At 37.2% G+C, this 16,112-nt stretch overlaps 1 protein-coding gene across 4 annotated transcripts; it reads right to left on the bottom strand.

Moving 5' to 3' along the window:
- Positions 1 to 765: 765 nt before the first annotated feature.
- On the bottom strand, positions 766 to 15,886 carry TNFRSF17 (TNF receptor superfamily member 17). 4 transcript variants are annotated; one of them, XM_072023991.1, is made up of 5 exons: positions 15,587 to 15,886; positions 11,694 to 11,814; positions 2,630 to 2,764; positions 2,129 to 2,260; positions 766 to 1,338 (listed from the first exon to the last, which is right to left on the bottom strand). In XM_072023991.1, the coding sequence occupies exons 3-5, from the start codon at positions 2,742 to 2,744 to the stop codon at positions 1,076 to 1,078; spliced, it is 510 nt and encodes a 169-aa protein (XP_071880092.1). In that variant the 5' UTR covers positions 2,745 to 2,764; positions 11,694 to 11,814; positions 15,587 to 15,886; the 3' UTR covers positions 766 to 1,075. The 4 variants fall into 4 exon arrangements, with proteins under 4 accessions (XP_071880092.1, XP_021127282.1, XP_071880093.1 ...); XM_021271607.4 differs by having other exon boundaries at positions 15,445 to 15,886; XM_072023992.1 differs by lacking the exon at positions 15,587 to 15,886 and adding an exon at positions 12,363 to 12,502.
- Between the last annotated feature and the right edge of the window lie 226 nt (positions 15,887 to 16,112).

The following is a 16,112-nucleotide window of genomic DNA, read 5'->3' on the forward strand; positions in this document are numbered from 1 at the left end:
ACAGCAATAATAAAAACTGTAATAGTCCTGTAGGCCTTTTTCCGAGTTCTTAGCTGCATGTGGGAGACCTGCACAGCTAACTCCTAACTGATCCAAACTGGCTGTGGTCAGCCACAAAGATGCTGCAATACGGATCGTTCATAGCGTTTGTGCAACTCAGTAGTCTTACAAGCTTATATTTTATCCTTCATGCAAGAACCTTAGATGGAAAGTTAGCTACAAACAAAACGATTGTTGTTGCAGTTGTTCAGGAATAACACTGGCTTAATACGAGGAAAATGACATTTGGGAGGCAAGGTGACACAAGTATATTCCTAATTTCAGGCCACATGATAGCCTACCATGACAGTATCTAATCAGCAGTACTTGTCCAAATAACAATTAAATAATAATAATAATAATAATAATAATAATAATAATAATAATAATAATAATAATAATAAAAGCTAAGTAAAAATAAATCTTTATAAGACGGTCTGAAAAAAAAAAAAAAAGTTGGTATTTAAAGGAAATTGTCCACCATCAGGATTACATGTGTGGTACTCCACAGCACCTCAACTCCCTTTTATGTGACCCTGAGATCCTATCTGAGCTGGGTGGGACTCTGTACTCAGCAGAGGTACTACTCATCATTGGAACATTCCTATTTCAAGCATCACAGAGGCTATTTGAAATTATTCTTTGCAATGCTGGGAATGCTATGTAGATCTTCATTTCTGCCTCAAGCAATTTTCAGCATAAGATCTGAATTTATCATGAAACATATAATTGCAAGATTGTTTATTGATGAGTCTGCATATATCTGGTGTAAGTAGATAAAATCTCAAAGTACTGAAAGAGCCATTCTACATAGGGACTTTCAGAATTTTAAAATTCCAGTCACTAGTTTGGTATTTGAGAATAATGTAAAAAAAAATTTGAACAAAGAATTAAAAATAATATGACAATATCAATAAAAGTTTGATTCAGGGTCTAAAAGGAAGATGTACTAGCCTTTCCCACTATAAGTATGAAGATTAATAGCTATACTGAAATAACTGAATTATTATTATGCAGTAAAAAATAGCTACTTCTCTCATAGACATCCAGCACCCAGAATATAGTTGCAGTAATCAAAGGATTTTGTTGTAACTAGAACAGTAGCTCCTTCTTCTGTAGCTGGTAATGGAAATGAAGTTTCACAGCCAGTCTGAGGTTTTACCAAGCCACAGTCACTACAAGTGCATTCCTCCACTGAATACATTAATGTTTCACTTTGAAGTGAGTGTCTAATTCCATCTGTCTGCACACTGCTTTCTGTATTAGCCTTGAGAACATCATTCAGCTCCACAGAAGCACCTGTAATTACACAAAAGTTAATTTAGTACATACATCATGCTATACCAGACATACAGTTATTAAGGATCCAAGTTTCTTTATGTTCCACCTGTATTCCTAGCCTTAGTGAAAGTTTTAAGATGCAGTGAAAGTTGTAAGATGAAGTTATAAACAATAATATTTTGTTGTATGACAATGTCCCCCCTGTATTTCAGGATAAGCATTCAAGTTATCAAATACATATTTTCTAATCAGTTATTATTTATTGGCTGAACATTCCACAGATACCAGTGGAAGTTATTTTTACATTTTACAATTTTTTTCCACCTTCCAAAAATATACCACATACACTTCTCACAGGCCAGAAGATTAAGTAACATTATTTAATTTCTTCTAAGATGGAATGCCAACATTAAATGTGTATACTCTACCTTTCCATTCGATAGGAGGAGAATGAAGCCAATAAAACAATCATTTGCTATTTAAGGTTCCTAAGTGATTTCTCAAACACCAGCAATTAAGCCAGGTATAAATAAGTAACCAAATACAGTTGTGACATAATCTAGAACTAACAAACAGAGATTGTTTGTTTTACAAGTCACCATCTGGATATTTTACTCCCTAAAAACTCTAATAACTTCATTGAGACTATCTAAGAAATAAGAAACAATCCACAGACAGTTATCAGAATCTGGAATCTGGAATATGTTATATGTTAAATGTAATATGTAATATGTAATGTGTGTACATTATAAGAGCAGCTAGAAGGTGCAACAACTTAATTAGTTGATAAAGAATCATACTTACTCACCTGTGTTTTTCAGTTTTTCTTTTAGTTGCTTTAGGTGCTTCCACTTAAACAAGACCATTAACGTGAATAAAGTGAGCATTAAAATTACTCCGAAGCCCAAACAAATCCAAAGAACTCCACCTGAATCAGTACCTTATGAAATAAAAAGATGCATTAAATTCATTGTAAGCAATAACCAATGAACAGTAAACATATGCCCAATACATAAAACTTCTTTATCAAAGGAGCAACTTCTATTTCTTTTAAGTGACAGCATAAGTAAAGCTAAAGAGCTTTAACAGTTTACTCTTAACACACTCAAACATACTCATACAGTACTGAAATATGTATATATTGATATACTGTATATGTCTTTAATACTGTTGAGTCTATATATTATTCTGATAAACATCTTCCAGGTTTTAGATTACCTTTTTTAAGTTTTTATGTATACGAATCTATGTAAAATATAACATGAAAATACCCAGCATAGCTATGAAGTACCACAGAAAAATTACTTACTCTTATCACAGTAGTTTTCACATGAAGGTGGTGGTGTACCAGAACATCGAAGATGACAAGGCTTACAAGAGAGCACCAGATTATCAAAGTATTCATTTTCAGGGCAGTGTGCCATCACGGTCAGTAATTACGGAACTGAAAAGCCACAGATATGGTAAAAGAGTGGGGACCATCTACAAAGGTCTTTTCAGTTCTCCGTTTTAGCAGTTCTAAGAACTGTTAGCAGCAACAGACTTTGATCACAGCTCTACTACACAGCATCATGTCAAAAGGGTTCAACTCTGAGGCTCCCAAGAAATTTATGTTCCTTTTTGGCAAATCAAAATTGTAGAAAAAACAGAACAGCTGCACCAAGATAATTTTCAATGTAAATTCTGTCTGAAACAGAAAATGGTTATTTATAGAATACATTTCTTGAGCAGGTGCTAAACATTACAAGCTGTAGAAAAGCAAAAGGATCTCCAAACAGAACCTCACAATAATCTTTCTTGGTTTTAGAATTTTGTGTTGTTTTTGGTTTTTTTTTCAGGGTGATAGTGTGCAGTAAGTGTTTTCTTGGAATTTGCAAACTATGAGATGTTTATGTTTTGTTCTTCTGTCCCTGTCCAAAGGGAATGCGATTAAAAAATAGAGGCAGAAGGCACAGCAGTAGCAAGATACGAACAATCCAGTTTTTAGGTGTGCCACTGAGTCATTCTGCAACTTCAGACAACTTCCTTCATACTTGTTTCTCTGTATGTACAATAATATTTAGAATACACAGATGATGAGAGAATTACTTTTTGTAAATGCTTTTCTAACTAAGATACTCTAAAAGTACAAGTTCAACAACATTGTATTGTACCAAATACATCTAAGACCTTCAGCTGGAATGGATAGACAAAATATGGAGGTTCAGTTACTAGCATGTTACTCCTGAATTCCAAAGTATCCTCATTTATCTGGTCTGTTAGGTTTTGGACGACTTGTTTTGTTTGGTTCACTTTTGGGTTTTCAACTGGCTGTTTTTTTTGGGGGGATTCTTTGTTTTGTTTTTCTTTTTGCTTATAACCATGCTTGTATGAGTAATGAGTACAGAAGACCTAATGAACATTTCATATTTTTTTATCTAAAATAATACCTGTTTCTTTATTTTTAAATGTAATGCAGAACCTATGCTGTTCTAAAACTGTGGTACTCAGCACAGTGAAATACATGAGCCATAGATTTCATTCTTGTGGCAGAGCATACATGACACCTCCCTCCCAGCTGGGTGATGGGGCACACTGAGCATGTGTAGATTTATCTGTATATAAGCAGGGAGTGTAACATTTCTGAAAATAATATTTGGTCTCCTCCCATGAATTAAAAGCCTTGACAGTAGACCTCTACAATTAAAATAATTTACACATCCTACTTCTGCATGGACATTTTGTCTAATAGAATTTCTTTTAAGCACAAAGTTAGTCATCTAGCAAGCTGCAATAACTGCTTCAATCCAGTATCACTGCTGAAGATTGATTAGAATTACAGGCTTATTTATAGCTAAGTTTCTCCTTGATATGATTAAGTTAATTGCTTTTTTGACTACAGAAAGGGAAGAGAAAAATACTGTATAAGGAGTCATAATTTCATACCACATTACTATGTATGAGACATTTTCCCAGGAAATTCACCATGTGGGAATGCAAAAACTGTTCTTAGTGAAATAGTCTAATAAAGCAATCTGTATTCTAGTCTCTAGCACATTTAATAGCTTGTTGTAGCTTCTGCACTTTTTTTTTCTATAGGCCAGGTGCACAGCTGTAGGCTATTACAAGCTTTTCTGTCTATTCAAGATTAATAGTAACTATACATGAATTGACAAAAACTGATTTAGGTGTGCTGAAAGAAAACATTGATACAGACTGTGAGTGATGCAGAAAACGTCACTGTGAAGTCAGTGCTGGCGCTAGAGTTGTAAACAGGTTCTGATTTAATTCGTGCTTCATACATCCATGCTCTAGGGGAGGAAGCCTAAGTTAGCACTAGTGTATCATTTCTAGGTCTGATGGAGCACCACTTGGCAGCTTATCCATAGAGTGATTGAAGTTTTTGCTTTGAAGGTGCTGCTTAACCTTTTTAGTCATGGAGAAGACAATCGCATGCTCAACCGTGCTCTGAAGAAGGCAGATGTTCATGAAGGTATCTTCATGGTATCCCGAAGTGTGATGAGTGAATTTCAGGATAGACTGTAATTTCAGGAATGCTGGTTCCAATGCTTTTATCTATCAATATAATCCCGTTGACTTCAGTGAAGTGCCTTCTAATGTTATACAATATTTTCCAACAACTTCCTATTGTTGTATTTTTATATTCATGTATACAACTTGTACTGAGACCTCTTATTATTTTAGAGAGAAATCAGCTGCCTAATTCTATTGTTTTCTGCAGCTGGCTGCCACACAATACTGTATCTGTAGGATTATATCCTACAGTCTTTACTACAGTAAAATTCCTCATGAAATCTACAGCTCTCAAATTACAAAAATTGCAAATTATATCACAGCTGCTGAAAGCTTGTAACATTATCTTAGTGGACTATGGAAATCACAATGTGCACCACAACAGATGAATGAATCAGTTCCTTAATCAGTTTCATGCTTTTTTTCCCCCAATTGTACTAGGGATATGGGGGGATTCTCTCCATTTTGTCTGCTTTTTACAGTTTTCTTGTCTCATTTTTAAGTACAGTAATAACATTGGCTTTTTTTGTTGTTGTCTTGACCTTTAACTAAATTATATAAGTACATTAATTTCAAATATTCCTTTGAATAAATTGTGTAAGTACGTTAATTTAAAATACTAGCTTTCTTCAACAAAGTAGTTTTGCTAAATATACAGGTTTGTAGCATTTTCATATTGATTTGAAGTTTCTCAAAGAAGAGCAAGATGTTCTGATTGACAGTGGGGACAATTTTGCTGAAAGATGACAAAATGTTGTTGTTAAATAGCGTGTAGAAATCCCAAGTAGGCAACACAAATAGTACTGTTATGTTTGAACAATGATAATTGATAAACTCCTTAACAATACAGCATTGTTAGCATGGAGAAAGGATCCTTGAAACTTGCTTGCTAGTGCTGGGTACTGCTAAACAGAATACCTTTACATGCCATTTGTCTTCTTCAGAATCTTTTTGAATGGAAGAGTGATTCTACTGAGAAGCGTCTGTGACTTCCCCCGTATGCATCCCCATTAGAGGATAATAAAAGTACCAGAAAGACCATTCCAAATGTCATTATTTCCATGATTTAAAAACAAAACAAAACAACAACAAAAAAAAAAAAAATCAGTGATTTCCGTTATCTGTTGACCAGTTTATTCTTCTTCATTACTGTATCACTGCATTTCTTTATAGTAACTTCTCTTTTCTCTCTCTCTCCTACCTAAAAAGAACAGCAGCATTTCTTCTTTTTGGTTCCTTTGCAGCATAAAAAAGCTCACCTAATCCATTTTCATACAATGCTTCATTACATCTGTATTTCACTTTTCTTTGAACCTGTCTGAATGCATCTCATGAACATGGATAATCAGAATTGCATGAAATATTCAGTATTTGAGTCTTGCATGGTGGCACCCAGACACTGCAATTTCTTACAGAAATCTCTCTTGATATACACAACACTGCATTTTCATTTTTTTCCATAATCATGTCACCTTTGTGCCCCAAAAGTTATATGTTGATCATTCACTGCACCTCATGTACTTCTTCTCTCATTTCCAATTTTAACTAATGAGTTCCCCAACTCGTGATGTAAGTTTCCGTTCCTTAAGTAAAAAACATTGCATTCTAAGCAAATAACTCATCCTGTTTCTGTTCAATCCTAAAGGACACATACTCCTTTTAATATAGTGTCTGCAGTTCTCGTGTTGATGATGCTTTCAAAATTAGTTCACAAACTTTATTAATCTATTCCTATTTCTTGTGTTACCATTAATCAAAACATTAAATTAGTCCCTAATCAATCTTTGAAGAGCTCCTGTAGTTTCCTCCTGCTCAGAAATGGTACTTTGCTGAATGGTTGCTGTATGTCTTAATTGGTTATTTTTTCAGTGCCAACAAACCCAGTGCACAAATAACCTAAACTCTCCCCACCTGTGGGAGGAGAGAAATGGAAAACACAAGGCTCAAATCACATATATCACAAATTGAGGTGAGGATTCTTTCCAAGATGAAATCTTCTGTAGTTGATAATCTGTCTCCAATAGCAGTCTTCTGGTTCACAGAACCTATTAAAATAAGCTTTCTTTCCTAGTATTAGACTTCTCAACTACTTAATTTTTGCTATTAAATTCCTTCCTCTCTTTTCCTAGTCCATAAGAAGTAGGTCTGCCTTTACTTACTGTCAATGGCTCAATGGCTTTTTTTTTTTTTTTTTGTATAGATGATGTAAAATACCTCTCCCTCCAAAACTGACATTGCTGACATTCTACTTGAATACCCTTGCTGTATGAAACACAGAACTGTTAATATCGTGAATCTTAAAATAATTTGTCACTCTAATGTAATGAGCTATATTCTGAATCAGGCTATTTTGGCACAAAGCCGATTTATGTCTAATTAGTCAGACAGGTCTACAGGTCATCAGAGACATGGTAGATTATATACAGCTAAACCGATTAAATGTCTTGGTGTTAGTGAAAGGGATAGTCCTGCTCTGCACCCTACAGTATTCTGAAGCATAGGTAAGGAGAATTTTATCTTTCACTATTTAATTTGGAAAAAAAAAATAATTAAAAAAAAAAAAAGGAAAAAATAAAAACACCTATGAGTTTCAACACTGAAATAATAAAATGAAAATTCTGGACAGAATACCCCAAAAAAAAAAAAAAAATACACTTTTGTCAGTAATACAACATAAAGACTGAAATTCATCTCTCAAATCATTGGCTCAAGGTCTATGTACCACACAACTTCAACAACTAAGCTTTGTTTTGACACTGCTTTGGGATTTCTCTTTTCATGCTTCTGCCAGCTTCTTTGCCTGGCTGTACTTCAGAAATTCTGTTGGCATAATTACATAGCATTTAACAACCAAAAGAGGGTTTTCTGCTATGGCTATTACATTCCCTTCACAAACAACATTAGCTAAGGCTTACAGCAGAATTTTTCTGGCTGTAGAGCTGCTTCTACAACGGTCATTTCGTGCTGATACAGCTCTTCTGGGTAGCATATGTAAGCCTCCTCCCCCCACTAAAGCAACTAATCAACCTACACTTTCAAGTAGTTTAGTATAGGCAGTACAAGCTTGGTCCTCTCCAATTCTCTAAAGCTATTTACCAAGAAAGTCCAAAGAAAAGAGTCCTTTACAAATGGCCTCATCACAACAATCCTAAAAATCTCTGAGATGAATGCACATACAAAGAAAAAAAAAAAAAGTTTTTCTTCCCAGAAGTTTCTGCACTTCAAGGAACAGCAGTCTTACAGACAGTTATCTCCTTAAAAAGCATTTAAATCATCTGAAACAATTATTTTCAAAAATCCATACTCTGCTAATTGTATATGTTACGGCTGGGAGGAGATAAACTGTTCTAGGAATAGGGTACACACTGTTAATAAACAAAAGAAAGGGGTTGTTAAAGGATCTGTTGTGCTCATCAACTTCTACATGCAGCAAAGAACAATGCTCTTTTTTAGGCACAATATTGTTTAATTTTGTTCAGGCACAGTGCAAAATGTGGATTTTGCCTGTTCGGTTCACCACATTTTAATTAGACCACTGCTTTGAAAAGAGTGATGTTGCTGTTGCTACATCTGGTATTTCCAAAAAAGATTAAAAACAAAAACCAACAACTCAAAGAAGAAATGTTCTTTAAAAGCAGTAATTAAAATAACAATAGTATAAACATTTTCAACTAAATGTCAGAGAACTTCTGCACTCTTCACTATGCTCTAAGCTTCCTTAGCTAGAAGCTAAGTTAGAAGAGAAGAACTCCACAGAAAAGAAAAGCAGTGTTAATAGGCTTTTCCTCTGGGGAAGGAAGATGATCTTTTCATTCGTCTGATATTCTACATGTGCCAACATAGTTATGTAACTACTAAGGACAATGCATAAAACAATAAATGTGCAAGGAAGTTTGGATTAAGCTAATACTTCTTAAAATGCCAGTGACATTTTTATAATGGTGCAATAGTTTCCACAGAACATAGTTTTTCCTTTGTTTCTTAATGTAAGCACTTACATTTTGTACTGCAAAAATAATCTCCCACATACTACCATTTTAGGGACTTTGCAGGTGGGGAAAAATAAATAAATAAAATTAATCAGTGATACAGTCCCAACAGGATTAATGGAGTTACAAGAAAAATACATGTGCATGAACACCCGTGAATGACATGAGAGCTTAGGAGACACTACAGTCTGACAAGATTGTTTTTTCTGATAGATTAAGCCAAACTTTCTAGCCATTCAGTCTCTGTGGACAAGTTTAGGTAACAACAATTACTTTATTTCATACTCCCTTGTAGGGCCTCACATTGCCAATATGTGCTCCCTCCTGAGACAGGAGGAAAATTCTAATTGATGTAGTTATCCCTGTTCCAGAATAATTCCCTCTGCAAATTACATTTTCTGGAATAAAAATACTCACATATAGGAATAATTCCAGAGTGATTAGTTCTATCTAGAAACAAGCTCACTGTTACGTTCTCAAGATTTCATAACAAAACTACTTTCTGCAACAACATGATGAAGAGCTATAGAAGAGCATTAAAAATCAAATTATGTTGTTCTCTCTTCTTAACAATAATGCCATTTTGCTTTAGTCGCTACTGAAACTAAAATCTTACGGGATCTCTACTGGACAAAACGTTCCCTCCACTTAAATTTTGGAGAATTAAGAGGCAGGGGGTGGGGGAAACATATGAAAATCCCACATGGAACTAATTTTCTATTCCCACTTCCCAGGATACAGCACATAAAATTTCTGTATGAAACATAAGTGCCATAAAACTCTTACCATGTGTATAATGTGTATAATGCAGGAGATCTGGCCTAGAAATGTTATGGAATCCAACAACAAACATGGTAACTCTGAGCTTCTCTATGTCAGGTAGTTGATGCCATAAAAAAAGGTGTGATTACACAGCATTCTATGGACCCTGCATTAACAACCTATATGGATATTTTCAGAGCTAAGATCAACATTTTCATTATCTCACAAAAACATTCTTTGCTAACATAGCCTGGAAAAACTGTATCAGGTACAGCTGAACTCTGTTTGATAGTAGGGACTTGCCTTATGCATCTATCTATGTTAGACCGTAAGCCCCACTTTAAATGCTAACCACTTTTTCTGCATTTTTTTAAATCTTTGTGTCAAACTAAAAGCCTGACTATTTGATGGTAACCAGAATAGTAAATTTTCTCCACTATTTAACTCCATTTTAGAAAAATTCTAGTTTATAACCAGTGGAAAAAAATCTTCTGAGGACCTGGAACTTAAAAGTTACAGTTGTTGCTCAGTCAAGTCAGCGTCCCAGCCTCCGAGATTCTCAAATTTGTCTCAGGGGAGCCAAAATACACTCTGTTTCAATTTGTCACTTCCACAGAATTTATACATACTGTGCTCATAATGTTTACTTGCCACATCCAACAAACTTATGGGTGAAAGCAAAATTACTGTGACGAAGCAGAAGGTTAATTTCCTAATCACAATGTTGCTAACAAAGTAACAAGATGAAAGCATAGGAATAGTTGAACAGAGATCTGGGTTGTATTTAACAGGATTTATTTCCAGCTGCTTCAGTATCTTCACTGACATGACACCTCCTCCCACTGATCCTACACCTGGCTCTAAAACCACACAGTCTGCCTTTCTTCAAAACAGATTCCCTCATCATTTAAATTCCTAACTCAGTCACTGTATACATCATTAAAGTGATCTCATTCTTCCCTTCCTTGGATGTGTTCTTTGCTCAGCACATTCCTTCCACATTAAGTAATCCTTGTGCTATTTACAACATTTTCAGTTGTCATAAGGTTTATAAACACCCCAATCTTTGTTTATTTTGATCTTTGATTGCAAAACAAAAAAACATACATAAACAACAGCTTTGATAGCAAAATTATTTAACCGAACCATCTCCCCCAATTATTTCTCTGTTTGTAGGGTTGTGGCATCAAAACCACAAAAGAAATTCTGCCTAAGGAGTAAACTGCCATGACTGTACATGCAAAGGGAGGCACCTTGAATGAAGAACTAGCTAGCATCCATCTTAAAGATTTTTCAAATCCAAACAGCAGGCTAGCTAAGCTACAGATCACTCAGCTGAGAACTCTATTTAAAGTCACCTGAAAAAAAAGGGGGGGAGGGGGGAGGAAGGGGATGGCTCTTATTAAAAGAAGACCTTTCAGTCTTTATTTCTAGAGATGTACAAGCAAAAGAATGAAATGTTGTGTCCACATATAAAAGTGAGAAACACGTGACCATCTTGGAAGACAATGAGCTGAGCATCTGGAGCATTTGAGAGATGAGAACATGGAAACAAAGAAGTATAGTGTGGTATTTTGGTATACATATCTATGTATTTCTTTTGCTTTCTGAAGTACAAACAATTGATCGTATACCCCTTATGAAGCCTGGAATACGTGCTTTAACTGCACCAAAAGAAAAGCTTTAACTCTAGATTAGAGGCCTTGGAAAGAGGAGTCAAGGTCGGAAGCACACTTCACCAACCCACAATGAAAATGTAAAAGTTGTTGCTGAATTCCTTTGAGGATACCCATTTGTTAGCTTGGAGTAATTCTACAACTGGACTGTGGAAGAGAGCTTATGCTTTCCCACATTAGGAAAGCCGAAGAAGAATTTTATTTATATCTCTTCCAGTCAGAGAGCTTAAAATAAAGACTGAACGTAAAACACAAATACAGCAATCATGTGAGTGTCCAGCAGAGGGAGAGTAATAGGTTCTGAAACAGCATTTGTTAAATAGCAGGGTTAGAACAAACAAATCGGTGAAAAGACGTTTCCAGGTCAAGATATCTTAGTCTGGATTATACATGGTCTCGTGCAAATATAAAAGCCTCTTTGTCATTCACTTACGCTTCCGAGAACATGTGCAGAACTTAGGATAGCCTCAGCTCTTGAAAAAGCCATCATGTCGAAACATAATGTGGTGGTAGTGATGGTGTCTCTACTTCTCAGCTACGTCTCCAGAGACTACCTGGAAAGAGAAATTGCCAGAGTTTAGAAGTATTGTTTTATAGTCTCCTGGCACCTAACTAAACTTAAACTAGTTCATTATTTTCAGTTCTGTGTCAGACGACCTGGTGAATATAATGAAAGTTAATCCAAAAAAAATTATTTATATTTATATAAATGCAGTTTTCCCTCAAGAGAGGTATATCACTTGAATTTCAGTACATCCTTAATCTATATCTGTCACAAAAACTGTCTGGACTCATCTAACTCCTCTTGTTTCTTTTATGTAATGTTAAATTGAATGTATAGAATGCCTTTTGGGCTTATTCCTTCACATGTGCTTCACATGAAGAGCTGTGCTTCCATAATGGCAGTGTCATAGCTGAGCACTGTTTCCTATGTTATTCTTCTAATGTTAGTAATTTATCTTGCATCTTTTGTCTTTTCTTCCTCGCAGGTAAATAACTTGTTCTTTTGGCTTTGTTCATTAAAGACTCAATCTGACTTCAAAGCAATCCTAAATATCAGGCTACTCATTTAAGTGCATAACTAATGTACATATTTGAATACCTTTTAAGTTTCGGGGCACAGCGTCACAGTGCGTCAGCTGAATTTCAGCTTGCTGCTACACCAGAAAGGGAGGTCTTACTCCTTTCCTGCTCCTCCCAGTCTCAGCCAAACACTTTCTTTCCCCATGTTACAACAGCTCAGGAATTGATCTGATCTCAAGGCAAACTGAGTCAATTTCCTGGTAATCCTGCACCCTAAAACTACTCTCTTCCCTTAGTTACTTTATGGAATTCAATGAGCTAAGATATTGGTAATGAGCTGTTGACTGTTTGGAGCTGTGAACTTGTGTGAAGCTGTCTAGGGAAAAATATTTTTCTTTTTGCCTTCAGTTCACATAACTGAAACATTGGTATTTATAGGTATGTCTGCTGGGGTGCAAAGTGTTTGTAAGAACCTTGGACGAAAGGTTCTACTGGAGTACAGAATACTAGTCCCAATTTTATATGATTGAGGACTTCCATTTCACTGCCATAGGATTGACTTATCACAGGCTAGAAACTAGTGGTAAACTTGTGGAAAGTACCCAAGATAGTTTAATATATGAATAGTTATCACTAAAAAAAGGAAGTCTTGGTCCCCACTCTTACTTTATACCAGCTCTGGCATTTGCAACATCTTAAGAGTTGATTAATATCAGCAACCCAGGAGGAAAAAGAAAGCAGACCATTCTTTAGCTAGATTAATAGGACGAACTCATTCTGCGAAGTGTCTAACAAGACCTAGAAGGCAGTGCAGGGATGGGTAGAAATGCGACTGATGGGGGGGAGGCAGTTTCTCTGCCCTCCAGTCCCAGCTTGTTCACCCTGACATGACCCGATCGCTTATTTTCTAAGCAGTGCTTTGATAATGCAAATCAGCCATCATTTGATGATGAATAGGTGGTGAATATAGGTGGTTCTCACTGAGAAAAGTTTTTTGGTATTTATTAAAAGCAGAGATAGTGTATTTATTCTAAACACTGTGATGCAGAGAGATTTAAACCCAGAAAGATTTTATAATGCTTTAAAACCTCGACAGAACACCACTATTTACATTCCAGTCGATATTTTGCCAATAAAATTATCACGATTCCACTTAGGTTTTGTTTTGAGTACCAGTTGTTCCTAAGTGGAAAAACAAACTACTAGCCCTGTTAAAAACTTCGTGTTTGAGTTTACATAATTCCTGTGTGTGACACAGCCTGCAAAACAGGTTTGTACACTCTGAAGGACGTTTGGCATCTTCTGAAATTCTGTGGGCTAATTGCTTATATCCTAGCAAGTACCTAGGAAATAAGGATCTGTCAGGGAAGCAGGGAATCTTGGATACCACAAGTAATCATTTTCCCCCCAAATCAGTGGTCATACATACTTCCATGCCTCTAACCAAAATGCAATTGTGCCCCAAAACAAAACAACAACAAAACAAAAAAAAGCTAAGAAGGCAGGAGAAGAAGAAGTAGCATAACTTTGGGAGCTGTCAGATCGAAGCTCTATTTCAAAAATATTTAGGAAGTCTTTCTAAGGAATGCCTAAGTGCTTGTAAGGATTGCTGTCTACATGTTCTGTGTGCTGGTAATCTTAAAATAAGCCTTAATTACTCTGAAAATGTAGTACCTGCCTCCAGTTAAGCCGTTCCTGACTTGCAGGCTTTGTCAAGGCTTTTTTTTTTTTTTAAAAAAAAGGCTTGCAATGCAGCATTGTAGTCACTATAAACCTGAGCTATTAAATGCTTCTAACGACAGGAAAAGTGTACAATAGCAAGCTACTCTGTCAGCAGAATTCATGAAGCTTGGTTTCCACTGGATTTTTATCTATTATTCAACAGTGGTAACTCCCAAGCTCCTTTTTTGTTCCAAATGTTGTTATCACTAGGGAAGAGGATTTTACTTCTGTCTGATCTTCACTGAAATTACCAATGTAAATCTTGTTGCTTTATCCAGTTGTTTCTTTCCACAAAAACTGAAAAAAAAAAAATAATTAACTTTTATCTCTTGTGAAATTTGCTGAAGCTGGACAATGCTTTCAAAAGTTAGTAAAAGACTTACAGATAGGGAGAAAAAAAAAAATGCAAAAGCCTTGCTTCCATACTAAATGAAACGAATCAGTCAACAAATGTCACCTAACAAGCAAAGGCTCGCATTTAGAAAAAATAATTTTAAAAGTAGAGAGTCCTATCTCAAGGTGTTCATTAAGATTCTAGCTTCCCTTACTCCTATAGCCTGCTCATCCGTGTTACTGTTGTAGTATTTAGAATCTTCCTAATTACAGTCAACTTTGAATAATAGAAGCCCTGACAATGTGTGCCTGAAAACTAGAAAGGAGCTAGAATAACCAGACCAGGGAATAACCAGACAATACCTTTCACAAGGTCTTTAAAATTCATTTTCTAGGTCCTGGTGATACTAAGTTAATGGTGCTTGAAGGAAAGACCTTCACCAACCAGGTATATAGTCTATAATCATGAATTAATTTACCTTTTTTTTCTTTCAAAGTTAATTATCTGTGGTGTTGGTGGGGAGTTTTTCTTTTTAGCTTTTATAAGTGCTGCCCTTCACACTGGCGTTATCCCTGGATATGATCAGTCAGAAGTACATTTCTGCATTAACATGTACGTTACCTGCCACATAGAACTTTTCGCTTGTCAAGGGCTTACATGTTTCTCCTCATGTGCAACTAGGAACTATCCAGCTCTTCAGTCAGCATAAAGTCATGTAAATGCCACGTCAGGAGAGCTTCTGCAGTTCTGCAACCCAAGCTGCAGTGGATTTTGCACTGAATGGGGATCTTTGTATTTTAGTTTTAAGGCCGTCTACTTTCAAAACAACTCCATGACTTGCCCTAAGCATCCCAACATAAATAACGCTGTGAGTGACTCAGTCCTCGCCCGTGAGCACTCCAGCAGCCTCTCTTTTCCCAGGCACCAGCTCTGAACACCTATATTTAACCTTCCAAGCCAGAACACAGCCACTGCCATGTCCAGCCTGCCAATCAAATCTCTTATTTCCTGTTATTCCTTCCCTTCTCCTCCAAAGATACGTAACATACAGGTTGTGTGTTTTGTTTCTTGTTTTGTTTCTGAATAGAAGTTCTCATAGCCTTACCAGTCCAGGGTCTCTGTACTTGGCAAGATCCCGGGGAACCTAGCTTAATGGGGCTTTTTTCATGATAGCCAAGAACTGAGCCAGCGTGCTGTGGGAATGCCAAACCCCCAACCTTCAACGCGCCCTGTCGGCCCACGGCCACCTTTGCACAACGTTCACAGGCGCCTCGCGTGGGAGCAGCCGTGGTCAGGGACCTTAACGTGAGGGCACACGGAGGTGACAGCGGCACAGTTTCCGCGCTGTCACCGCCAACCCGGGCTTTCCAGAGGCGGCAGGGGCAGCTTCCCACGGGTAATGGGGAATCCACTCAGGCACGCGCTAGGCCGCAGCCCGGCGGGGCCGCGCCCGTCCCGCCCGGGCCCCTCACGGGGCACGAAGGAACGCGGAGCCGGCACCCGCCGCTGCTGCCCCTTTGCGCACTGCATTTCCCAGAGCCCCGCGGGGCGGCCCTCAAGCGTCTCCTGAGGGAGCGCTGGCGCGAGGCCTGCTGGGACGGGTAGTTCTCGGCCAGCCTGAGGCCTTGGCGCCAACTACATGTCCCGTCTGCCCCCCGGAAGCGGAGGCGGAGCCTGGAGAAACGGAAGGGTGGCACAAAGGCCGACGGGAAGCGTAGTTTCCTAGCGCGCAGAAAACGCAGGCAACTACATCTCCCATCTCTTCCGGGGAGG

Source organism: Anas platyrhynchos, chromosome 15, assembly GCF_047663525.1.
Source record: "Anas platyrhynchos isolate ZD024472 breed Pekin duck chromosome 15, IASCAAS_PekinDuck_T2T, whole genome shotgun sequence".
NCBI classification, from domain to species: Eukaryota; Metazoa; Chordata; class Aves; order Anseriformes; family Anatidae; genus Anas; species Anas platyrhynchos.